The sequence below is a fragment of the Anser anser genome, assembly GCF_964211835.1.
Source record: "Anser anser genome assembly, chromosome: 5".
In the NCBI taxonomy this organism is placed as follows: Eukaryota; Metazoa; Chordata; class Aves; order Anseriformes; family Anatidae; genus Anser; species Anser anser.
Genome location: NC_139725.1, coordinates 10729693 through 10756514, shown reverse-complemented (window position 1 = coordinate 10756514; position 26822 = coordinate 10729693). Strand labels below are relative to the sequence as shown.

Sequence of the window (26822 nt, the reverse complement as noted above, 5' to 3'; positions counted from 1 at the left end):
ATCCGTTCAGAGAACAGTCTTGCTGGTCTGAGATGGTCAGCCACCTCGCTTTGCTACTGTTGTACTTCAATTATCTGATTTTATAATAGCCTTCAGTAATTGAACTGTGTAATAAATAAGCTGTTCAAGATGAGTGCAATGATTGTTTCCTGAAAATTGCAGATATTAGCCAAGACTTGCAACAAGAATAGGGAACAAAAAATGCAGGCGAAAGATGTTTGTCTCTGAGCAAACCTGTAATTCTTTTTTTTCGAGTTTTGATATAAGATGATGCCTTTGAGTTCATGAGTTCAGTGCTGCGTAACTCTGGTGTCTCTGCACATATATGAAGGCAGAATTGTGCTGGGTCTTGTTTGTAGCATAAGTGGATGTGCGAAATGTACGAGTTTGAAGGATGATTAGTGAAACTCTTTTATCACAACATCATTTTTTATTTCTGAGCTACATAGGAGTGTGTAACTGCATGCGTGCAGGATTTTTTTCTAAATTCTCCCAACTGGGAGTATATAAATATATCATCACCTCTGCTGCTCTGCAGTTAATGAAATAAATATAAGATTCTACCTACTATAATGAATAGCACATATAACAAGCAAAGGCTGAGGCTTTTTTTCAAGACTTGAAGTGCTTTCAATTTGATCCTCAAGAGAAAGGAATATAGAGGAAAATACCTTGTGTTTTGGCTAGGTGTGTTTTTAGATATAAATATGTATGCGTGAACGTACAAAGCATTTTGTTTCCCTTGGGTACAATTCCTTTCTTGGTTTCATGTGATGAGGTGCACCAGATGGAAGGAACAATTGGTCAGAAAATACAGCTGCTATTTTTTAGTTTTGTTCGAAGAGTGAACTATTCATTGGGGAGGGAGCAAACAATGATAGAATTATCAGGAAGTCAATACACCAGATCTCGTTGCCTGCACAATTCATGACATGGGATATGTTAAACACAGCTTTCACCCTGTAAGTAGCTAATCCTTTCTCATAGCTAATAATACCAGTATATAATTGAGTATAATTGAAATCCTTCATGCATATTTGCTTTAGTTAAACATCTGGGTGTAAATAAAACAAGGCAAAATACATCACTGAAAAAGAGTGGACTTGTCCTTGGTAAGTGATCTCATATTGTAATTCCCCCCGAGAAAACCATTCTCGAGTTCAGGTACAAGCTAAATCAATAAACCCTTTAAATTGCTGCTGGGTTATATAGGTTGTACGCATTTTCTAACCTTCTTGTAAAGTGTAGTGGTAAATAGAAGTGCCTACTTTACAGCCTCCTGAAAGGCTGACTACTGTTCACTTTGATGTGGGAATTTGCAACTAATCTGTGCTAAAGCTTGGATTGTTTCTCACAGTCAGACTGCTCCTCAGTACTACATCCAAGTGCAGTAGGAAAGGTGTTTAAAACCAAGTGCTTACACTAGGGGATGTGATCTTCCCCAGGCCTTTGTCTACGTTATTTGAGGTCCAGCAGCAGCAAAAAAGCTTAGTTGTCTGAGGTGCTCAGTGTTTCCAGAGAAGTGGAAGCTCCTCAAGATTGAGCTCCCTCAAGATTAAGCCATATCAGAGAGAAGTTGAGCATAGGGTAAAACTAACTGATATAAGTTATTTAACTGCTGCAAGATATTTAAGTGCCTTTTGACCTTCACCTTCTTCCTTATGTAGGTAAGTGCTTGCACGACTCTGTGCAGGAACAGAGATTTAAGACAGGAGAATACATACACACTGGCTGGACCTGATATTTCCACGATCTTTATTTTTCTTGAGAGGAGAATTACAGAGGTGGGTTTTTAAGTTGTACGTAGAGTAGATCAATTTTGTATTCCTCAGCAGTTTTTAATGGAACTCTTTATTATATTTTGTTGTTATGGGAAAAAAATGAACAATCAGAATGAAATGATGAAATCTGACACGTCAGGTATTTAGGAAAATTTAAATACAGTAGACTGTAAGTTGGAGAATGTACTGATATTAAAATGCTCATAACTAGGGAAATCTCTCCAGCAGGTGTAAAAATTTGCATCATTGCAGAATTGCTAGAACCCCTTCATTCCAATTTTTCCGTAGTTATTTTGAGCTCATTTGAATGAGGGCCACAAAAGACAATACAAAAGTTAATAATAATAATAAAAATAAAAAGGTATGCAAGTCACAATAAGAAAAATTATGAATGTAGACAATTGCATTAAGTCATGTCTGGCTTCTGACTGAGCTAAAATAGGCTGGAGCTGAAGGAAGCTATTCCTTTTGAGGAGAGAAGTGACACCCAGTATATTGAACCAGCCTCCTTAGTTTGCACATATGGTGAATTTCAGGCACGTTCATGTGCCATTCTCTGAAACAAACGTTTGATCTCACAAAGTGCATTGACAAAGAAGTTCGCTGTGTAGCATTTGCTTCCATTGATCCTGAAAATCTATGCAATGGAAATGTCATTCAAAGCAGATATGGAATGAGAAGGGAAACAAATGTATGTTCACAGCTGTTCTGTGTCAATTAGATACTCTCCGAGCAAGTTTGGTTCACATAGCTCTTGTTGTAGCTGAAAAAGAGCTTATATTGCTGAACCTGATAAAAATTAAAACTTTGAAGTGAAGTTAAGAGGTAGATTTTACTCCATCTACAAGATGTGCCAGGTGCTAGTTGCTGATGAAGGAGGCATACGTTGAGAGAAGAGTTAGTGTATGAGAAAAGGAAAGTCTGTAGGAAGCAAGATGGGCATTTGCTTTTAGTGTTTGCTTTTTATATATACATATTTTAAACATAGCTGCATTTCACCAATCCAGAAGGATTTTCTCAACAGCAAATAGAAATTTGCATGAAACTTGTTAACAATGTTTTTCTTTAGCACTTGTTTTTACACTGTACCTGGTAAATTTAGTTGTTTCCCTTCTGATCCCATCCCTTCTATTTCTCATTATGATGTATGCAGTAAATCAATATTTTTTAAAAATTCAAAAAAATTACAGTCAAAACTGTTAGGAATACTTATATTTGCACTTGGTAATGTTTTATATTATAATTTATGCTGTGACCTTTGAAAAACCTCTCAGATATCTGTAGTTCCCACAGTCTCTCTAAAAAGCAAAGGGAAAAGTTATACAAGTAGAGTGATATACTGTAGTTCCCAAAGTCACTTACAGATGAACCTGCTATGGAATCAGTCTCCAACTGTCAGAATGGTATATTTCTGTAGTTGTTTTAGTTTCTTATTGCTCCTTTTCACAGGAGCTTCATGGTCTTTCCTTGAACAAGAGCTGTGTGTGTAGCAAGCCCTGGCTAACAGGAGGATGTGAGCAAGAACAGCATGGTGAGACTTGGTATAGGCTATGAATCATCAAATGAGAGCAGAGTAGTAGCTGAAACTGCTGGAATGCATACCACGGTGCCAGGGAGGGCTGATCTGATGGTAGGCTTGTATTAACACCTGGCTATAAAGTTCTGTGTTTTTCCCAGGCTTAAGTGTGCCCAGTACATGACTGGCTAGTGAGGGGCGTCTTAGGCAACTGTATGCAGTGGGTGTATGTATGGCTTGGATTGTGAAGCTTGTCCTGACGCAGCTTGTCCCTTGCTTAATCTGTTTAATAAACTGAGGCTACTGTCTGGTGTTCCTTTTCCTCTTGTGATACTCTGTTCACTAAGGATGTTCACTCTCACGAAAAATGATCCAATTGTGATTCTGAGTCATTTGGATAGTAAAGTGATAGATGCTATGGGAAATCCGAGGTCAAAACAAACAAACAAATTCTTTATAAAGTGCTTTAGTCACTGAACAAGTAAACACAGTGGGAACACTAATGGAAAGAAGGGAGCAAATCTCCTGAATACCTTGTCATAGACGTCAAGGGAAAACCATAAAAGACTTGATTAAGGAGTGCTCCGAATCTCACCTATAGACTAGTGAGGTGAGTTTCAGAATGGATGGATGACATGATAATTATAGTTTCCACTAACCTAGAATTTCCATTATGAAGAGAATTTTTTTTATCCAGGTTTTTGGAAATGTAAAATTTGTCTTAGGAGAAAATACATGAAATAAACCTAAAGTAGAGAATGAAAGCACATCTGTTTTGCTGATCCATTCCATTGTGTCATCCATTGGAGTCGATCCATTCACACATTTGTTATTTCAGATCTATTACTGATGAATTGCCAAGCTATAAATATTGCGGGCAGATTTTATTAAGTACATATTTTATTAAGCTTAACTATATGAAGACTAATTGCATTCAGCCTTGATAAAGGGAAAAATCAATATGGCTTGATAAAGAGAAAAATCAGTATCAGTCCAATGGCAATATCAGTTACTTAACTTCTGTATCACTTTTCTTTTTTTTTCTCTTTGTGCAACTTAAGATTCGGTACATTTTTGAGGGGAATCAGAAAGGAGCACTGTACAGGAAAAAGGAGTAATGAATTAATATACATAGCTCTATATACCATCTTTTACAAGGAGAACCACAAAGTAGAGAGTATGATACAATGCAATGTTTTTTGCATGTACCTGTTTCTGGATGGATTTCTATGCCTGGATTGGAGAGGACTATACCTCTGACATACAAATTTGCAATATTTTGGCAAGTGTTAAATACAGAAATACTTTTCATTTATTTTGCATTTATAATTCTTTACAATCTATCTAATTCATTTATTATTTTCAGCATTTCTCTTTTTCATGTTTCAGAAGTTTGATATGTTTTTGAAATTACCAGTTCTCAGCTTTCTGGGTAGTTTTTTCTGTTCCTGATAATTTGTGTTCACTAGTTTTACACTTAGTTATTCCAGGTTTCCCCCACATAACTTCTGCTGAAAACAGACCTCTCAGAATTTTGTTGTTATAGTCGAGTCAGAGACAGCAGCGGTCCTTAAGTTGCTCGTTTAGCTCTCCCAATTACTATCAAGGACTTGTTAGTACTTCTAAGCTGCCCAGGTATTTGTCTTTTGTTTAGATTTCAGCCTGCTGCTCAGAACTTCATATTTATTTTGTGCTGCTTCTATATCTTCTTTTGCACTCTAACTTCTTTAATCCTGTTACATTTTATTCAACCCATGATCTTTCCTATGGTACTGTACCTTGATGCTTAACAGGTACAGCAGTATTTTTCTCTTTGACTTGCCTTTCCTTTCTCTTTACTTTCCCTTTTGGAAAAGAAAGAGAACCTGATGATCACATCATATTGAAAATTACCCAAGTAACATTACGGCTAAAGTCAAGATAACAATTTTGATTGATTGGCCAATATATAACCCTAACAAGCAATGCTTTTTGGAATTCATATTGTATTAAATATAGAACTGTAGCATATCTGAACAATTCAGTTCCAGAAGAATGTGTGCTATATCTGCAACAAGTTCAATGGTTCTCAATACAGTAGAGGTCTCCTTAAGTACAGATTTATAAGAACACGGATGTTTATACAGAACAACAATTAAATACATAATTAGGTTTTATGAGTATTTTAAGCAAGTGTTTCAAGTTTATTGAGGATGCTGTTCAAGATGTGGAGAATAATTTTAAATAAAACAATCACAAATGAAAAAGGTATCTTGGATGTGTGACAGCATCATTGCTGTGTCAATATGAAGAAAAAAGCAACGTTTTTTAAAATTCTCTTTGAATATATTAAGGATCCTGAAGAAATGTTTCATGTATTCCAAATCAACAGTGTTGCAGAACACACGGTCCTCTGTTTAGTGCAAGCTCAAAGGCTATATTATTTTGAGAAAAACTGTTTTCACTGCGGACTGAACAAAGTTAAAGGTGGCTTGATACCATAAAGACAAATTTAATGTTAAATTGATCAAAGTTGTCCTTTCTGGTAGAAAATGAACTATACAATTGCTTCTGTCTCTTCTGTTTATTGTTCTGGTGCTGCTGTAACAGGGTGAAGAGCAGGTACAAGGACAGAACTGCTGGCAGAATTGCTGAGCAGATAACTTATGCATTATAAGGAGATAGAGTTGACTTTTTTTTCATTTCATGACAGATTCTGTAACACAAGTGTCTGAAAACAAATTCTTTAGATAAGTAGAATAGAATATTCTTACACTGTTTCCTTCAAGAAAGAAGCCTCCTGAAGTGTTTTGTGGAGTTTTTCTTGGGTATAATTATCTAGAAGATAGATTTAAAACAAAACACATGAAACAACAAAAACAAACTTGTAGAATCATAGAATGGCTTGGGTTGGAAGGGACCTCAAAGGTGATCTAGTTCCAACCTCCCTGCTATAGACAGGGATGCCACCCACTAGATCAGGTTGCTCATCTAACCTTGTCTTGAACATCTCCAGGGTTGGGGCATCCACAGCCTCTCTGGGCAACCTGTTCTGGTGCCTCACCAATTTCTGAGTGAAGAATTTCCTCCTAACCTCTAATCTAAATCTCTACTCTTTTAATTTAGAACCTTTTCCCCTCATCCTGTGAATATCTGTTTGAGCAAAGAGTTGCTCTCCATCTCTTTTAGAAGTCCCCTTCAAGTACTGAAAGGTTGCAGTGAGGTCACCCCAGAGCCTTCTCTTCTGTAGGCTGAACAGCCCCAGCTCTGTCAGCCTTTGTAGGAGAGGTGCTCCAGCCCCTTGATCATCGTTGTGGCCCTCCTCTGGACCCGCTCTAACAGCTCCACATCCTTCTTGTGCTGGGGGCTCCAAATCTGGACACAGTACTTCTCAAGCTTGTCCAGGTCCCTTGGGATGGCATCCCTTCCTTCTCTTGTATCAACCACACCACTCAGCTTGGTGTCACCTGCAAACTTGCTGAGGGTGCACTTGATCCCACTGTCTATGTCATTGCTAAAGATATTAAATGGTATCGGTCTGAGGACAGACCCCTGAAGTACACCACTTGTCACTGGCCTCCACTTGGGCATAGAACCATTGACCACCAAAATGAGGTGGCTTACCACGGCCTAGCTACCCCGGACACACAAATAGTTTTGTAAAGCTTACCAAGAATCCAAGACAGATTGACTGCTCCCCTGGATAAGGCTTCAGTGTTGCATGACCAAAGATGTAACAACTAAAACTGACAAATGTTCTTTCCTGTCTGGGAGCCAAGATAAGAAGTTTTATATACTTCTTGTATTGTGGCGCTTTCATAACTTCTGCACAGAAGTTGCTTTTATCAGGTTACTGATGTATTGTCTTCTTCAGACAGACAGGTGCTTGCTCTGCTAGCACTCTAAACCAGAAAGAAGACAATTTAACATAGTGCTGAGTATCAAGTAATGCAAAAGAGTCCTCAGAAGAGCTTGGGCTCCATGGTGTGACATGATGTCTCTTATTGGATTTGCTAACTTAATTTGCCAATATATTTGAATTAAAAATAAAAATAATTTTAAAAGTCATGTTATGATTTCATAATGGATATGTTTCAAAATACTAATGCTTAGTAGTGACTAAATGCTAATGCTTAGTAGCTTTTGGGAAGTGACACATGATGCCAAGTGGGTAGCTCAACATTAAGACAAGTCATGTTTAGTTTTAAACATTGAGTGGATGAAATTGTTTTAAATTAGTTAACCTTGTACTGTGTTGCTGGCCTTTGTACTGTCAGCACAAATGTTGAGTGGACGTCGGTAAATCCATATCTGAAGAAAATACTGCTAGGTGATCATAATGTATCTTTTTAGTGTGATTATAGGACTCTAGTTTGCATTTAAAGCCAATGTTCCCTGAGACATGTCTCTGCCTAGAAATAATTATCCATACTAGCCATAGGTCTTGCACATGTTTACAAATATGTCTTTGTGTGTACATATACAGACTTGTGTATGTGGAATCAAATGATCTGGGACTAATTTCTCTTCTTGTTGCCTCCGTGTTATTAAAAAATCAAACAAACAAAAAAACAGTTTTAGAACTTTGATTTCTAGAACTGTCATCTGCTTAGAGTTGACCAATGACCTTTTCTAAACTAAGTTGCTGAACAGTGAAACAGACTTTCGTACTACCCACATTGACTTTTTTTGCCAAGCAACATGGAATTATCTAAATTTTATATGAACTGAGATAACAGAAAAAGAGTGGGAAGTTTCCTATAGACATCATTATGTTGGTAGGTCTATTTTTATTAACAGCAGAACTAAACATAAAATTCTAAACCAAGTAAGAGATGAAATTATATAGCTAGCTGAGACAGAAATGTTAGCCTGACTATTGTCAGAGATGTTGGAAGAAAGCATTGTTCATTATCTCTTGATGATAGTACAGGAGTACTGGATTGAAGGGTAGTAACATTGAGGTCATAGTCAAAAGTTTTAAATCTGCAGTAGAAAATCCAAGCAGAGGCAATGTTATAGATATAAATGATGAAGAATATCAGAACTGAAAAATAATTATGTTAACTATCCAAAAGAGAATGTTTTTGGAATGAGTGCTTTTTCTATTAAAGACTAAACCCTGTAGAACTGATATGAAAAGTCAACTGTACATGCAGTGGACAAGTCTACAGTTATACAGTCTGTACTTGAACAGTTGTGTAGAGTTTGATAACTTTGAGAAGCTGTGTCTGTTCCACATTATATCTATATGGATTTATGGATTCAATAAAGATTCATTGCTACAGGTAAAGTGCCTACTGAATGTTGTATTGTAGAAAAAAAAGCTCAGCCCACCTATCGATGTTTGGAAGGGGGGCACTTCTTTTAGCATGCAATCAGTCACAGGGTTCTATACAGTCCTTCCTCGTGAAGTTAACTCTGCTTTTGTGGTCTAAGCAGTTTTCAGTAGATCAATAGAAGTCTTTTTTTTGTTTGTTTGCTTTTGTTTTTCTCCCTCCCTCCCCTCCCCCCCCCCCCGGCTCCCGTGGGTCATCATTCTCATTATGAAGTTATACAGGGCAGGTCAACTTGCTGTTGATCTCCAGAAGCCATGTGTCTAAGCTAACTACAAGTTTTCAGAAGTCTCCTTCTGTTCCATTAGTCACTGGTGGGAACTGACAGTTGCATGTTTTCCATGGTGGGTCATTGATTCTACAGAGCCAAGAGTCTGCCAAAAAGATGCTAGGTTGTTTTTGTTTTATTTACAATCAGCGCATTAAAACGTAGGAGAAAATAGGTGAAAAGGGCCTGGTTCTCTATCTTCTATCTGTTTAAAAAACAAATAAAATGCACCAGAGCTGCTACTGTTTTGTGGGATTTATAGTTAGAATAGATAGGATGCTTAAGCATGCTTAGTAGTCATGTAAGCATTGACGAAGTGATTTTTATTGGAACTGCTAATAAAACAAGCCTGGACCCCATGCTTATTTATTACTCTCAGTAGGGGGGTGAAATATTTGAACCAAATATTTTGACGCACAAACTATAGAGGTCAAGTAAATAATTTGTCTTGGCTCTCCCTAAATTCACAACTTTTTGAGTTCCTTTAATTTATTTTTTTCAGTTAGGAACACAACGTTCAGATAATGCCCAAATGCAAAACGTATAACATACATGCCATTTGAGTGTGGAGAATTTTTGTATCTGACAAAGGCTGGATTTCAGTAAGGACTTATCTGCTGTTCAGTTTAAAGCTTATGTGATTTTGTTTTCCAAATGTCATTTTCATTCATAATTGACTGACATTAGATTAATATACTTGAAAATGAGTCTAGACAGTATTGTAATATATCCATAATATAATTATATATAGTATATATTGCCTACTTTATTTAGATAACTGGATAATTTTGTTTGTTGGTTAATAATAACTTCCCTCACACTGAATTTCTGTATCTAAAATACTCATATTTATGAAGAGAAAAAGCAACAATGTGGTGCCCTGTTATCTTTAACAATGATTTCCATCTCAATTTTGCTTATTTTTACAATTTTAGAGATTCTTATCTTCAGCTTTGAGGTATGTTGATTCAGAATTGCTATGAGTCTTTTTCTCACTTGAATACAAACTGCATCCGTGTGTACCCATCTGCCCCCAAGAATCTCTCTTAAGTGATTGTTTTAGAAACACCTGGGACATCCTGCACTTGACAAGTGTACTTTGTAAGCAATATTACTGTTTATGATGCAAGGAAAGGAATTCAGTCTACTGTTTTCATAACTATTGGTGCTTTAAAACAAACAAAAAGCTGAACACATTAGTGCTGTGTCCTTTTCATAATCTCACCTCATTTTCTTAGAATTTACAGTAGGATGTCCTCAACTGTTGGTTGCAAGTAGAGCAGAAAAATGAAAAATAGAGAAAGAATCTTGTATAAGTGACAACAGATTACAAGCGATATAAGTGACAACAGATTTGCTGAAAGATGCATCCATCCAAGTTTCTTGTCTTAAACTGGAGGTTTACAGTTGTTTTAAATGTCCCCGACTGCAATGAAAGCTTGTGTACCATAAGTAATCAAAATCTTTATAACAGTTGTCATTTCAAATTAAAGCTTTGTAAACAGTCAGAAAACAAAATCAATTTTCCTTTGTCCTTCCATTCTATCTAATATTCAGTGAGAAAATTGATCTGTATTTTGAAGACTAAAAGCTGCACTTCTGATGTTTAAGGAAATAACAGTCAGAGGTGGAGGATGGAAAGGTGGAGTTGCTGCACATTTGTCTCTGTTGCATGCTAAAACGTAGAATCCATTGAAATGTTTACTGTAATACATTCAATTGTGTCAATAAGAGTAATAGAAGAGTCAAAACAGCTGACTAAGCTTAGAACTATAAGGGAATGTTATTCCCTGAAAACAAATGATATTGGGACTTATACTGACACTCCATCAATAGTCTGGAGATATATATGCGAAACAGCTTGCCATTACAGTATTACAGATGACCTTAACATGCAAAGTACTGCTAAATTATTCTGTTTTATAATATACATTTTTAAATGCATATTCTTGATAAAAAGTTTAATATTCGTTCTAGTCTCAGGTGAGTGTGCTGATAATGACACTTCATTTTGCAGAACGGTTTAACTAGTGTAACCTACTATTCAGAGAACAGATTTAATCTTTGTATAATTAACTAGTGAAGCTCCTAGAAATAGGTTTAAACTTATTTTCCCCATGTGTAATTTACTGCAAAAGAAGTAGGAAACTCTGACAGTTTTTGAGGATTGGAAGGTTTCAGAAAATTGCTGGGATTTCGCAGTGTTTATGGCATGGTATGGTGCTACACTGATTGAGTCAACTTCTTCCCAAACTGTCCTGTGCTACCAAACTGGCATCCAAGTTGGGCATAGGTCTATCTTTCAGATGAGAGCTTGTTTTTCTGGTTGCAAGAATCCATTCTCTCTTCATGCCCCCATAATGTGTCATCAAGTCTAAACATTTCCCTATAAGCCTCATAATTTTATATATTTTTTCTTTCTCCTCAATGATGAGGGGTGATGCCATCCTTCTTAAACAGCTGTATGTTTCATTCAGATACCTACATATAGCTTAGATGTCCCTTCTGTTCAAATCTGATGTCAGAGGAATTATGCTGTTTAAGTCTGGTCCAATTGCTTTACGTCTTATGTCATTTTTTTTCTTTCTTTTCTTTTTCTTTAATTAAATAACTATCTTGTTAATCAGATTCAGAGGAGTTTGATTCGTGTCAGGACCAAATTCTGTATTTCTTGTATTTCTGGACTTCCTAGTTTGTGATTTAGATGATTTCACATAAAAAATACTGCTACTATGTCGTGATGGGAACAATACATTTTTTAATATGAATTTCAGAAAATAACAGCACAGCTACAGGCTATGGGTATGCTGTTGTGGAAAATTGACTTCTAGAATGGTCTGTCTGTCCATACTTAAAATGATACTGCATATGTGTGTAAGACCTTCCGAAGAGAGTTCATCAAATGTGTGGGAGACTGAAATTCAGTTACTCGTAATTCAAGAAGGGAGGAATAAGAAAAACAATTGAGTGCTTAAGTCTTTGTTTTATCTTTGCTTAAACTCAGTCCTGGGAATCCTGTTTTTATTAAGGTGCAAAAGTGAAGATATGTTCAATTATTTGAAATAATGAGAGTCCTTGAATAGTTGAATAATTTAAGTGATTCATGACTACAATATAGTATACTATATAAATACAAAATACTATTTTGTATTGACAAATTCACCTTTTTTACTTTTAATTTTATTTTTCACTTAAATTGCTCTTGGTTGGTCTAAATGGCCTAACTTTTCAATGCAGAAATTGCAGTTGTATTATAAACAGCCATGTGCAAATTTGAATTTTACTATTGTCAGATACATGAACACTGTCCTTGGACACAGTGCTAAGAATCAAAGATTAATATCAGAAGTAATATTGTCAACAATTTAAGGAACAATTAAATTAACAATTCTTTAGCAATTGATAAAGAACAAGCAATTTAAAGTCCTGGACAAGGCTTTGATTTGAAGTGATTATTTAAGACAGTGTTACCACCTGGTTGGATTTTTTAATGCAGGGTTTCACTTTAAACAAAAGCATGACATTTCAATGGCAAAAGTCTAATACATGTTTTGTGCTGCTTAAAGAAGAATGGAAATGGTGACCTTACTGAAACTACCTGATTACTTTACCAGGAGGAAATTCGTGCTTAACCTCTGTTCATTATCAAATTACAATAGGAGTATTCTCTGAAGCTTGTCAGGCTGATTACACTTAATATTTTTCCTGGCACCGAGGCGAGCCAGCTCTTTTACTGTGATGTATACCTCATTAAAAATCACATATAGCTGGGGTGGTGACAAAAGCTGTAGGTGTTTCTTCATAAAGCTTAATGCATATAATATTCGTTGCGTGTAACAACTAAAATGTTAGTATTTATCAAGTGTTCTAGCACTGGCTAGAACTACTGTTCTAGCTAGAGCTAGTGTTCATGTAACAGTAGGTTGTCATGCAACTTGAGAGAAACATATGAAGCAAAAACTGGGTTGTAAATAATTCTGAATTGTGGAAGGTTCAAATTCTCAGCATATGGGTTTTCCTTGTAAACCTATGATGTGACTGACTTGTGTTTGATCGTGTACTTCTGATAACATTAGTTATTATATATCAAGGACAATCAGATTGAGTGCTGTTGAGTTACTACATAGGTTACATGTAATCGAGTCCTGACATAATCTTCTTGCATGGACTTTGCCCCTACATGTTCATAAAGCTGTTCTCAGAGGCACTTCTTGTTCCCCAAGAAGATTTCCAATTTTTCCTTATATTTGGTAGATGAACATAACAGAAATGGTCTGAAGCCACCATTTCTTCTAATAAAGTTCATTCACAAATTGAGAGAAAAAGCAAAACACACCAAGAAAATAAAATAACTTGCCGAAGGCTGAGTATTTTATTTACCAGGTAGAGGAAGCATTAGATTTTAGTTTGTGTTTTTCCATCCTGGGAAAACTTAACATTTTTCGTTATTGGGGGGCAGAGGGAGCCCTCTCTCCTCTCTTCTTCTTCAGCTGCCCTCTAAAATAAAATTTCTACTGAAAAATGGAAGTCAACCTAGTGTGTGCTGATAATTTTCACTGAAAGTATTGGGTACTACACTGCAGGCCAAAACATCCCTGTTCTTATTTTTGCAGCAGTGAGAAACTGGAGATATTTGTGTGTCATTAGAAAGATGCCAACTCAAACAGTTCCATGCTTTTTGATCTGCCACATTCTGGCAGCGTGAGCAGAATATAATTATTGGTCAAACTTCAATATAAAGTGAAGATACTTTGTCTAAAGTGTTATGTTGATGGAAGGGATACTTCATTCACTTTCATCTCTGCTAGGTATCCCAAATACCATTTTCTATTGAACAATTGTTTTCTTTTTTCATAAATCATATTTCGTGATGCCTCTATTGCAAAGATATGACTGATATTAGATAGCATATTTACATTACTGACTTGCTTTGCTTAAGAGCGTACTCAAAATCCATTAAAGGAATGTTAAGATTACCGTTTAACTTCAAGGTCTTTGGTGCTATTTTCTTATCAGACCTATGTTGCAGAGTTGAGGTTTTTATTCCCCTTCTTAGAGACACTAAGAGTTACTTACAAGTAGAGTTACTGCAAGGTTAGTGGAAAAAAAGACCCCCTACTGCACTTGTACAAGGAATGGATGTTTACTGATCAGTCTTCTTCAAAACCATGATTTTAAATGAAAAAGTTTGTTGTTTTAAAATTATCTGAGATGTCTGCTTTTTACACGAAATGGCATGTGAGAGTTGGATCCATATTTCATTGAACCTAAACCAATATGTCAGATGGATTTCACTGGGGATTTTACAGAAAACTTTAAAAACTATAATTACTTTGTAAGAAAGAATTACTGTTTTTAAAAGGGATAGACAAAATATTTTGTCTTACTAATTAATTCATATATAAGTTTGATTCCTCTTAGCGTATTTTTGGTTCTAGTTTATACCGCAGGGAGGTTTCAGTCAGGGGAAATTTTTATATGAAATAGGCTTTACAAAGTTCAGATAGCACTGAATCATTCTTTCCCCAAATTACTGGGTGTCACGAAACTTTGTACTGTGAAAGTTTTGCTTGTTTCGTGTGTGGAATATCTTTCAAAACAAGAAAAATCTCATACTATCCCATCATTCATGTTAAATACATCCTTTCTGTCTCGTGTTCAACACAAACAATACACAATTGCCAGTGTTTCAGTCTGATTTATATACTCAGATGCAGCACATCAGGTTAACATTTAACACATCTGTTTATCTAAATTGGGAGAAAGCAAGTTTTTATACGGGTAGGTGGAGGGGGGGACCTTCCCACATTCCAATTTGGGATCTTGTTGGAGTTAATTAAATTTGGGTGAACTGTTTTCAAATACATTGAGGAATGTTGTGAGAGGATCTCATGCTTTTGTTTTCTGTGTTAGACAGGGCTACGAAGAACTGGAGAGACAGCTGAAAGAAGTCTTTAAGGAAAGGAGCAATATCCTTCGTCAATTGTCGAAGACTTCTAAAGAACTTGAGGGAATTAAAGTAAACCTCCAGGTTAGGTTACATCTGGGTTTTGTGACATAGGATTGAAGACTATTTACTTAAAAAAATGTGTGTTTTGTTGTTGCTGATTTTAATATGCAAATAATAATTTTGTTGATCTTGCACTGAAAGTAAAATGGATGTTTTCAAGGAAAATGCAATCTGAATGAATCTGAAATCCCTTTGACCCTTTACTCAATAAACAAAATATAGTACAGTAGAACAAAAAGAGGAACAGAATAAGAATAAGCTGTCTTAGTGGACTTACCCTGCACATTTACCCTGGCAGCTACTAGGAAGGGATTTCCTTTACTGTTGTAGGCTGCCATCTTTGCTGACAAATTGCATATACACAGCCTAGTGTAGCTGCTGACTTTACCTTGTTGATATGCCATCTACACAGAGTCACTGGATTTACTGCAGGGGATTACTTTACAAGTTCAACTGATAAATTGTATTAGACGAGCTGGCAGTCAGCCAACTAGAGCTGAGACGCTTCTGCATTTAACTTGGGAGATTTTGGAGGTATTGTACATAAACTGAAAGGACAATAGTCAGATTAACTTCACAGTCAAATCAGCACTTCAGAGTGAAAAGTAGAGTAAAGATCCTGCTCTGGATCCAAAGTACTGAAATCACCAGATGATCACTCAAGAACATGTTTGTCTTTGACTGATACAACGTGCTGGCCTAGTGAAAACGTTCAGACTCCCTTTAAGTCGAGATTTTTCCCTGTATTACATGCCTTTTTAATGGATGGTATTTTTCTGACATTGCATATTTACCTTTATGATGGTATAAGCTACCTGGGAAAAAATATATGGAGTAGCATCCTGCTATCTTCTTATGGGAAAAAATGGGTACTGTGTGTCAGTAATATACTATAGTACATTATTGTGTTATATCGTCTTACCAGACTTCTCTGGTTCTAATTAATGTGAACTGTTACCTATAGAACATTTTCTCACCACCACCACCCCCCTTGCTGCCTTAAATACTTTACCACTACTTTTTTATATTTTTTTCTTATTTCTTATAGAAATGTGATCCAGCATGTAGTTACTTTATTTTAGAATGGGATTTTTTATGCAGCAAAGTTGAAGGTAGTACTCAGCAAAATTATACTGTGAGGTATTTTAGACTTAATGCTTCAGAGATCCAGAGATATGCAAAGAGGTCTGTGGTATTATATTCTGTACTCACACTTGTATTTGTCTTGCCTTCTTAATGTATTTTTGGTGCTTCTAAACTTATATCATGTAATCAGATCTCACTTAAACAGGCAAAACAGACGTGTACAGTTAGCAGTGGTGAGTTATGCTGTACAGAAAAGTCAGGCTATTCCTCCTTTTCTAACCTTTTCTCATTAATATCTGTAATTCACTGGGAATGTTTTATGAAAGAGGTCCCAATTAATCATTTCACAAATGAAAAACATTCAAGATCTCTTTGGTAATTGGTTTCTTGCTTTGTTACCAGTCTTTGAAAAATGATGAAGCATCAGCCAGAGGTGATGTGCAGAAACTGCTGGAACTGGGCCAAAAGCAAAGGTAAGACACACCTTCTTCCTTTTCTTTCCTTTCTAGGCAAAAAGATGTAAGATTACAAAAGGCCATCCGTCTTTCTGCTTTAAATTATAAACACTAATGTAGTCTGGGTGCTGCTGATCATAAGAATAACAGTAAAATAAAGGCAAGGAATGTTATTCAGGGAAATTTTGAAAACAAATGACATACAAGCTGATATTGGACATATATGAGGAAAAGGCATTAAAATGCTACAGTGAGATATCTGCTAATGAAAACGGTTTTGACCCTTCTACATGACACTTTCTTTTCATTAGTACTGTTATTTCTCAGCACTGTGTGACCTAATTCTCTTAAATATTGGAATTCAAACATAAGTAATATAGGGAGCGGTCACTTCATCTGAAACAATATGTTTCTTAAATTTTTGTCTAGAAAGAAAAACATATTAAAAACTTAAAGTACAGTGCATACTGCCTTCATTGTTAGAAATGCAATACTTAAATTCTTTATTCCTTTTATTGCTGATACTGCATTTAGTAGAAGTACATACAAAATTACACTTGTATAGAAGGCTTGTAATACAACGACCTTCAGTTCTTCAATACAAAACAAATTGAAGCCATAATGAAATACCACAGAACTTTACATTTTTACTTCCATGGAGAAGGATCACATACATCAGAATCTTTCAGATATTCCAGATAAATCTATTAAATGATTAAAGCATTTAGTTCAGCAATTATTCTATTTAAACACTTATATGTTATATGGATTTGATACAACTGAAAGGTATATTTCTCAGCATCATAGCTGCCCCTGCCATGGGCTCTATCCTTCATACATAACTGTGTTTTTGCAGTGGTTTGACTGTTGTGCAACTCTTATATAAAGCAGTGACATTAAGTGATTTACAAGTATTAAGACTACACAGTGAATAGATGTTCTGAGTTGCTGATAGGAAAAATCCAGTGGGCTAAGGGAAAACTAAATACATTAGTCATATACTCCAAGTTATTTTCCTAATATCTTTCTTGAATGTCCCCTTGGTCCCAAAGTCCATCCAAAAGGAAATGTGAACTTGTGCTTCTAAGGGTATCAACTACCGAGTATACTATTGCACAGCAGCAGTTCCCAGAGACAGACTGGGAATCAATGCAACATGCAGTATGCTACTGAGCAACCCTCACTCTCCTGCAGCAAAGAAAAGGCTTTTGATATATACTTCAATAGAATGTCTTGGAACTATTGTGGGTACTTGAAAACTGTTTACGAGCTCACTGTATTTTACTTTGAGAGCTATGGAAGTCCAATATAAGAAGCAACTGTTAACAATGTGCCAAGGAATCCCCCTCATAGAATTTAACAAATGGTCACAGTTTATTTGCCAAGAAACTCAGGCAATACTTCTGCAGTAAGTCAAGAACAGTGAACTTAGGGTTCCACTTAAATGTGCTGTATTTGAACCACAATCCAAAATATATTACAATATTAATCTTACAATCAACTTGGTTTGGACAAATGTGAGCTCTGTCTGGTCTGCGACCACTGCTTTGATTATTCCTGTGATGATGGATGACACAGTAAAGTTTGGAGTGCTAGAATCTTGGCTTGTGCTAGCTCTGCTGACTTCCCATTAGATTGTTTTTTTTTTTTTTTATTCCTTTTGTGTGAGTTCTTCAGTACTTCTCAAGCCGCAAGTAAAATTTGGTCACTTACTACGGTGTCACCAGTTTTGTTATTGTTGTGCACCATCAAAGTTTTGGAATGATCACATCTGTTTATACAATAAACGGAGCTGTACTGTGCTGATGATACATCGGTTTCATGCTGCTCAGTCACTATCTCAATTAAATCTGTTTGTACCAACCTTCCCAAAATTGCAAAAGTAATTGAGGTGTCAGCTAAGAAACAGCAGCTCACAAATTCTGTTCTTGTCTGAACTAGAAGCCTTCCACTCCAATTTACTTTTCACTGGGTTTAATTATCAGCTGTATATAGACCCAGTTCTATGTTATATAAACCCAGTTCTGTGTTGGTCCTTATTCCTAGAGGTTTGTCCATGCAAGCAGCAGCACTGATAATGCTCTGCAGCTGTTCTGAAATATGTCACTCTGGTACTTTGTAACAGCTCCAAAATCTGTCATGGGTACAAAGAGATGGCCAGCAGAGGATCTCAGCTTGCTGCAATCATCTTTGGAATCATCATCAAATAAACAGTCCAAACAACTACTTTTTTTCTCTTGTCCAGTTGTATGCCAGAATCTTCTACTGAATTTCCTCTTGTTTCTCTCTAGAAAGAGCCAAGTGAAAGCTGAATTACATCAGAGTATTTTTATTACTTTTTTTTTTAACAAGCTGTTGATATTAGTGTGGTGCCAGTTCAGTGTATTTTCAGTAGCCTGCTTTTCTTGTTCTTATTGTGCCAGTCTCTTGCTAGAAATTATGCACTGGCAGATGTTTTGCACAGCATGCTTCTTGGTAGATGTGAAAGGTAGACAATTTCCATCATAGGTAATTTGTCTTGCATTGGTACCACAGTTCACGGGGTCATTGTAGTGTTATTAGCAACACCTGTAGATACAGCACATCTGTCCATTACTCTGAGTAATTAAAGGTGCCTTTTCTTGAAAGTGAAGAATAATTTCTTAATGGATAATTGTGATGAAGTTTGTGTTCTGTGTTTTCAACAAACTAGGGAAGAAATGAAATCTCTTCAGGAGGCCTTTCAAAAGCAGCTTAATGAGGCAGCTGAGAAAGCAGAAAAGCAGCAAGCTACCGTGAGTGATTCCCTGTCCCTCTTCCATTACTTTTTCCTTCTGTCTTTTTTTTTTTAAACCTCCTGCCTCAGCAGTTTGTTGTAATCTCAAATATGTTTGCACATTAAAAAAATAAAATAAAAAAATCTTATGTTAAAATCTAATGTTTCAAGTATGTTAGTACTGTACAAGCTTCAGAAGAAAGGATGTGGTGAAAGTCAAACCCTAAGATATTCATCTTCGCTAATTTCTGTAGGATTTAGATGTGTGTACCTAGCCTCTCAGAGGTTTGGAACTAAGTCCTTACACCGATGAGGTTACCTTTATGGACCCTCATGTCTCATCTATACCAATTTATGTTGTCATACTGTCATTAACTTTTTTGATTTGCAACTGATTTTCAGCAAGAAAATAAACAGCAGAAAGTTTGATTTTGATCATACGATAAGATATAATTGTCACTACACAAAGGTAGTAAGTCCCATTAAGATTTCATGCTTTAATTCTGGATAAATAGTACAATTAGCTGGATTTGTATAGAGCACTGTAATGCTGTGGGACATAAGTAGCCAGATTTTGCTATCACAGGGGAAAATAATAAAAAAAAAAAATCTTTGCTTAATTCTTAGATATAAGTAGGGTGGGAAGGCACATGTAGGTCCTTCAGCTACAGACTTAAGCATTTGTAACGTCAATGCTTAACCTGAATTTTCATATAGTTTTGAATTGTCATTTATATGGTCATGCTGGATTTTGGTTATAAATATATAGTATGTATTTATAATATATATATATATATATAATAGTTATTATTATGAGCATACATAAATCTGTCCGTGTTTTAAGATTTTGTACTAAGGCAAGATATATTGTCCTGAAATAAGAATTAGAACTTAGTCCTCTCTGATAAGTATGCAAAACATGCTTTTCCAAAGTTGTCTTTTCCAGATGCACTGACGCTTTGGTGGCAGAGCAAATTCTAGCCCTACAAATTAAGAGTGGAAAACTTTTTTTTTTTTTTTTTAAATCTCTATATTAGATTTTGGTATTGAAAATTAATCCTGCTGCGTTAAATAAACCTCAGCTGTAGTGAATGGATTATTGGCTGTTTTTTATGATGTAATGCTATCTTTTTAACTTGAGCAACAGTGCCTTGCATAAACTCAGCCTCCAGCATAGAACTTGGGAAGAGTACAAATCCATTGCAGGAAAACAAACAAACGAACTAACAACAATGAAAACACACACACACATAAAATACACATTCTGAATTGATAATAGAAATGAACTTGGACTTGTCAGATGGTTAGAGAAACTGAACTCTTGAGCTGTATTCTAAAACTTGCCAATAACAGAGTATTAAATCTGCCACTGATTTTAAGGAAAGCAGTACTGGCTCCTTGGTTTGTGGCATTTATTTCTTTATGCCGCAGGGTACGATGTACATAATGAAACTCACCACTACAGTGAGACTGAACGAATATTCAAAAAGCGCTTCGGGGTCCTCAGATGAAAGCTGCGATAGAAATGGAAATAAATATTATTACTGTCACACAGTGTTACTCTTCAGATCGTTTCTCTGTTTCCTGTATTTTTGAAAGCAATATGACTGCTTTGAAAGAAGGTCTAGGTACTTCGAGGCAAGCCTAGCTTGAGAATGGAAGCTTGAATTTAATTCTGATTGTGATTCTTGTTTCTAACCAAACTTAAGCATATTTTATTCTACAGGACTCAGTGAACTAAATATTGATTTTTATCTGAGTAAATAAGAATTGAATTACATTTCTCAAAGCCATGTGCATTAAACGCTGGAGAAAACAATGGTTGGATATATATATATATTCATTTTCTGCTCTTTTTGAAGAGACATAATATAATGCTTACAGCATGTTAATTGTTTGTATATGTTCAACAGGGAACATACGATCTGTGTGATGGTAATGAGTGTTTCAATTATGTAAATCCAAAAGAGTATGCAAGAATTTGCAAGAATTACGTCAGTCAAATTACATGAAAAATAACCTGGAAAGTATTGAAGGGCTCGGAGTAAACCAAAAGAAAAAAAGATGCTACAGCAATGCATTACACTTTAGAACCGAATCTTGTGCAACATACAGCAACACTTTTCACTACCATCTGCACAAATGATTTGTCAGCAACAGTTATAAAGGATAGCACAAATGTTATGAAATTTGTTGTGCATGTTTACCCTGTTATTTATTTATTAACTCTTTAGGATTAGAGAAGCCAAGCATGTTAGGGCAAGCTTTTTTTTCTAGAAATTATATGGCAGAATTAGGTTCAATTCATGCCTCTATCCAGGAAAATAAAATGTGCAGAGGAAAACTATTGTGGTGAGGATGGTTTAAATTTTCAAATAATCCTATGTTGCAAAGTTCAAGGTCAAATGCAGTCTTACAGAATTCTTTGTATTGTGAGGAGCTTCTCTGGTCTACCAGCCAGCTCGCAATAGAACTATGGATTATTTATCTTTCAAAAAATATTTCTAAAATTATGTTTGTTAAGAGCATTCTGCTGGATTTAGGTGTACAATACGTATACAAAATGTTCTGTCTGTATAGGACAAATCCATATAACCTGTTGGCCTCTTTAGCCAACAGGTAGAAAGCTGATAGAGCTTTTTGGTATGCATTTAATAATTACCAAAGTAGTTTATAATAGGTTGTAGTGCAGTTAATAAAGTCAAACTATGTGTAAATGTGAGGTGAAATCACTTGTCCAAGACACAGAATTAGGGAGCATGGACCAATTTTCACATTTGTTAACAAAGAAACAGAGGACAAATGATACATTTATGTAACTTTCAAGTGCTTTTTCAGTGAACTTGAATACATAGATAAGTAGTGATTCTGTATCTCTGCACTAGGTTAACAAACCCTTGAGAGATTTTTGTATAAGGGCTCTTCACTTGTCTGCACTTCATACTATTAGTATCCTCAATGATACAGTTATTTTTAGGAAGGAAAAAATGTGCAAAGTTGTTTTCCATTAACTTCAAAGTCTATAAAATGAGATGGACTGTTGTTGATGAATGAGAAAGTAAAGAATGGAACAGGAAAATGACCTTGAGGATAGGGAGAAAAAAAACAGGGAAGGTAGAGTAAGTAGATGAAGCTAGGTCTGCCTTTTCATTTTGTTGCTGCTGCTATTTTATATCATGGTAACAATTTTTAGAAAGACATGGTGATGGAGTTGTTTGACAATACAATTGTTATACAGTCTGTCAAAATAAAGCAGAAAATATGTCAGCATAAAATCTTTTTTTTTCCAGCTTCTCGGTATTCACTATGAAAAATTAGAATTAAGTAATAGATTGTTCATGACTTGCAAAAAATAAACGATATGGTTAATTTGATATCAGTAGGGTGTTCTTAGTAGTAAAATACAAATAGAACATGCAAAATTGATTTCAGAGAGATTCACTGACAAAGAAGAATCTTTAGAGCTATCTTCAACTCATGCTTACAATGTTTTTCATAAAAAGATAGGACGTCCATTTCACTTGAGCAATGTGTTTTGTTTACTAACAATTCTTGTGACAGGTCCAAGTCCTAAATGTCTGTGACAAAAATGTTTCTTGATTAAAATACAGCTTACAACTTAAGTTACGTTCATCTACGAAATACTAATAGGCAAAAAAATATGTTTAGTTTTGCTTTCAGAAGAATTTAACACTTTGCCAAACACTTTTTTCCAAAGGTGGGAATTTTTTTTTATTTTTATGTTTAAATGTAATAGTGTAACCTATTCTCTCTGGCTTTTGGAATCAATTCCTACATTAACTTGAAAATAAGACAATGAAAATGAATATTGAGTATACAAGGGCTATGAAATATTACCTAAGAAGTTAAGTGTTGGCGAGTGTATTTCAGTCCTATCTTAACTGTTCAGGTCTTAGTCCTGAACAGCGTACAAGATGTCTGGAGGTAAGCGAATAAGTGTACAGCTGAGCTTTGACTGTGCAGTAATGACTTTATATTGGTATTCCTTCATCCTTCGTCTGTAGTGAATAACTAACTATTGTCTGACTCTTAGAATTAGATCACTGCCATCTGCTAAAGCATTCTGTATTTCGATAGGGGAAAATTTAATTTGAACATTTCAAGGTCACAGACTGCTGTGAGTAAAGGCTACTGGATGGAAGCTGTTGCCTTTAATAAACATAATGAGCTCTGAAGCACACAAAGCTCTGAGTACCTTGGATGTCTGTCTCCAGGAGACAGAAGCAGTGTCCTTGCTTAATATTGCAATTCAGCCTTAGAACACCGATCCATTTTCATTATGTATTTTCATAATTACAGCTAGATAGTAATTAAAGACAGCCAACATTAAGAAAGAGCTGAATGTCAAACAAGAAAAAAGAGCAGGTAGGAAGTGGAAAAGATGTAGCTTTAAATAAGGGTAGATTTAGGTTAGATATTAGGAAGAAATTATTTCCTATGAGGGCGGTGAGGCCCTGGAACAGGTTGCCTAGAGAAGCTGTTGATGCCCCATCCCTGGAAGTATCCCAAGCCAGGTTGGATGGGGTTTTGAGCAACCTGGTCTGGTGGGTGGTGTCCCTGCCCATGGCAGGAGGGTTGGAACTAGGGGATCCTGAAGGGCGACTTGCAACCCAAGCCATTCTATGATTCTATGTAGAAAGTTTCATAGTTTAAATTTTTTCATTTTGTGTACGTTTATATTAAAGCTGAGCTTTAACCTGTTCATGTGTATTATGCTTTAACCTATTCATGTGTGTTATGCTATCAAGATTTGGAGACAGAAAGCCAAATTTTACACTTGTTCTTGAAAAGCAGTTTGTGCACTGCAAGTTGCCCCTAAACTGTACATTATGACTTCAGATTCTGAAGCAAAATTGTTATTCCCTGTCCTTGGGACTGACTAAAAGCATCATGCAGATAATCTGGTACAGACTCATCTGCCTTAAAGCATGAAATTATAGACATAGGTGTACTTAAATGGGTAGATAGATTATCTCTATAGTAGTTCCAGTAGCCATGCCTTACAAATTCCTCCTATGTAGCTCTCTACAGATATACAAGTGGCTCTTCAGCTGTTAGAGATTTAGTAGAACAGCTCTAAAAATGCTGTTGTAATATGCAAGCAAAAATGAATGGTTTCTTAATTAATGCTGGTATAGCTTTTTTTTTTTTAAAAAAAAAAGTAGTGTTCTTACAGTTTTGGTTTACTTGAATAATGAAAATGTGTAAGTTAGCACTATTTAGAATGTCTGTAAAAGTGATCACAGAATCACAGAATCGTCTAGGTTGGAAGAGAGACCTCCAAGATCATCTAGTCCAACCTCAGCCTTAACACTAACAAGTCCTACACTAAACCATATCACTAAGGGCTACATCTAAATGTCTTTTAAAGACCTCCAGGGATGGTGACTCAACCACCTCCCTGGGCAGTCCATTCCAGTGCCTAACAACCCTTTCGGTAAAGAAGTTCTTCCTAACATCCAACCTAAACCTCCCCTGGCGCAACTTTAGCCCATTCCCCCTCGTCCTGTCACCAGGCACGTGGGAGAATAGAGCAACCTCCACCTCTCTACAGCCTCCTTTAAGGTACCTGTAGAGAGCGATGAGGTCTCCCCTGAGCCTCCTCTTCTCCAGGCTAAACAACCGCAGCTCCCTCAGCCGCTTCTCGTACGACTTGTTCTCCAGACCCCTCACCAGCTTTGTTGCCCTTCTCTGGACTCTCTCGAGCACCTCCATGTCCTTCTCGTAGTGAGGGGCCCAAAACTGAACACAGTACTCGAGGTGTGGCCTCACCAGAGCTGAATACAGGGGGACAATCACCTCCCTAGACCTGCTGGCCACACTGCTTCTTATGCAAGCCAGGATGCTGTTGGCCTTCTTGGCCACCTGAGCACACTGCTGGCTCATATTCAGCCGACTATCAACCAGTACTCCCAGGTCCTTCTCTGCCAGGCAGCTTTCCAACCACTCATCTCCCAGCCTGTAGCGCTGCTTGGGGTTGTTACGCCCCAGATGCAGGACCCGGCACTTGGCCTTGTTGAACTTCATGCAGCTGACCTCAGCCCATCGGTCCAGCCTATCCAGATCCTCCTGCAGAGCCTTCCTTCCCTCGAGCAGATCGACACATGCACCTAACTTGGTGTCATCTGCAAACTTACTGAGTTTGATATCAGACGCATGTATATGTGAGGAGCAACATAAATTACTGGTTTAACTTGCTGGTTAAATTAACAATTTTGTGGTGTCATAGATATCTTTTCCCTGGAAGATCCAAGCTTATATTTACAGGCTATGTATAGAGAGCACTCAGTCAATAAATCCATTACCATATCTTTTTTGGTATTTCATATATATTCATATTTAGGTAGAAGTGATACGCTCTGAAGGAATATTAACATTCTCTTGAGAATTAGAGTGAAGAAAAAGAATGCTCTTTAACAGAGCAATATATTTTTTGTAAACTTCGAATGGTAGTTCACAAATCTTTTAAACAACAGAAAATGTATCATGTGAATAGTTAATTTCTTATTTTTTTCAGTTAATCCTTACCTCATACTTAGATTGTGACTTTTGTTGTTGTGCAAAAACTTGATATTTATTATACATTGTACATAGACCAAATTTCATTATTTGCAGACATAATCACTAGAGAAGTACTGAATGTATTCATCTTTTGTTAAAACATGATCCTCATTGGTATCTGTACATAGTTAGTGTTCCCATAACCTACCTAATTATTTAGACAAAATTTGGGAAGCATTTAAAAAAGAAGCTCTGTTATGTGTGTCAGTTGATATTCGTCCCATGTACCCCCTACTGACTTTGCTTTCTTAAGTGATAGTGTTCTGTGACTTCTCTTTTGATATTGATAAGAGTGATGTCAAGCCCAGTGATGGCTAAATTACTGACATCTACCTACTTGAGTGAGGACATGATTCTAAGAACAACTGTCACATTGCACAGATTCCCTGTCGTTTTTGATCTGTGTGATAATCAAAAATTTGTTCTAGGTCAGCTTATTTGTAGTCTAACTCAAAAAGTAATTTTTTTTTCTGAGATTTTGCTTTTCTTAACAAGTTTTCTGCAGTGGCAGATGAGCTGTAATTTCCCAGGAATGTAGGTAGAGTGTTGGATCAATGGTGGAGAGAACAATGAATGGGGTATTGGGTATATAAGCATGAGACTTGTGCAAAATGGAGGAAGATGCTCGTGGATACCTCAAAGTAAAGAAACTGTGTTGATTTAATCGTAGTTGTTATAATCACTATTTCCTTTTTCCCATTATGTTCTTTAAGTCCAGAGGAAAGCCTATTCCTAAGAGAAACTTTGGCTGATTTGTAAATACTATATTTTAAACTCTTTGATAAACTAAGATGGAAAGTTTTACCTTCCAGGACAAATGTTTGAAATAAAAAAGGACAAAGGACCAAATTCAAACAATTGTATATACAAATTACACTTTATTCCATAGATCAGTCTGATGGGAATTGAGAACAACTTCTTGTTAGTGCCAGTAACGTAGCATTCGAATCAAGTAACTGTTAGAAACCTGCTGTTAAAGATGTGGTGTTCTTAGATGGTTAAAATATTATAGACTATAATGTCAGATAATATTTTTATAAAAATCTTGAATTTT

At 36.1% G+C, this 26822-nt stretch overlaps 1 protein-coding gene across 9 annotated transcripts in view; it reads left to right on the top strand.

The window, feature by feature from the left end:
* LUZP2 (leucine zipper protein 2) overlaps nucleotides 1-26822 on the top strand; it is a 344690-nt gene that overhangs the window by 222041 nt on the left and 95827 nt on the right. For 6 of the 9 annotated variants that reach the window (XR_014584989.1, XR_014584990.1, XM_083838037.1 and 3 more), the window contains 3 exons: nucleotides 14798-14911; nucleotides 16379-16449; nucleotides 19124-19205. Coding sequence is in view for 7 of the 9 variants with exons in the window: in XM_083838037.1 (XP_083694163.1) it covers nucleotides 14798-14911; nucleotides 16379-16449; nucleotides 19124-19205 (267 nt within the window). In the remaining 2 variants the exon portion in view is untranslated. Of the gene's footprint in view, nucleotides 1-14793; nucleotides 14912-16378; nucleotides 16450-19123; nucleotides 19206-26822 lie in introns of all 9 variants that reach the window. The other 3 variants (XM_083838041.1, XM_083838042.1, XM_083838040.1) reach the window with 1 other exon arrangement.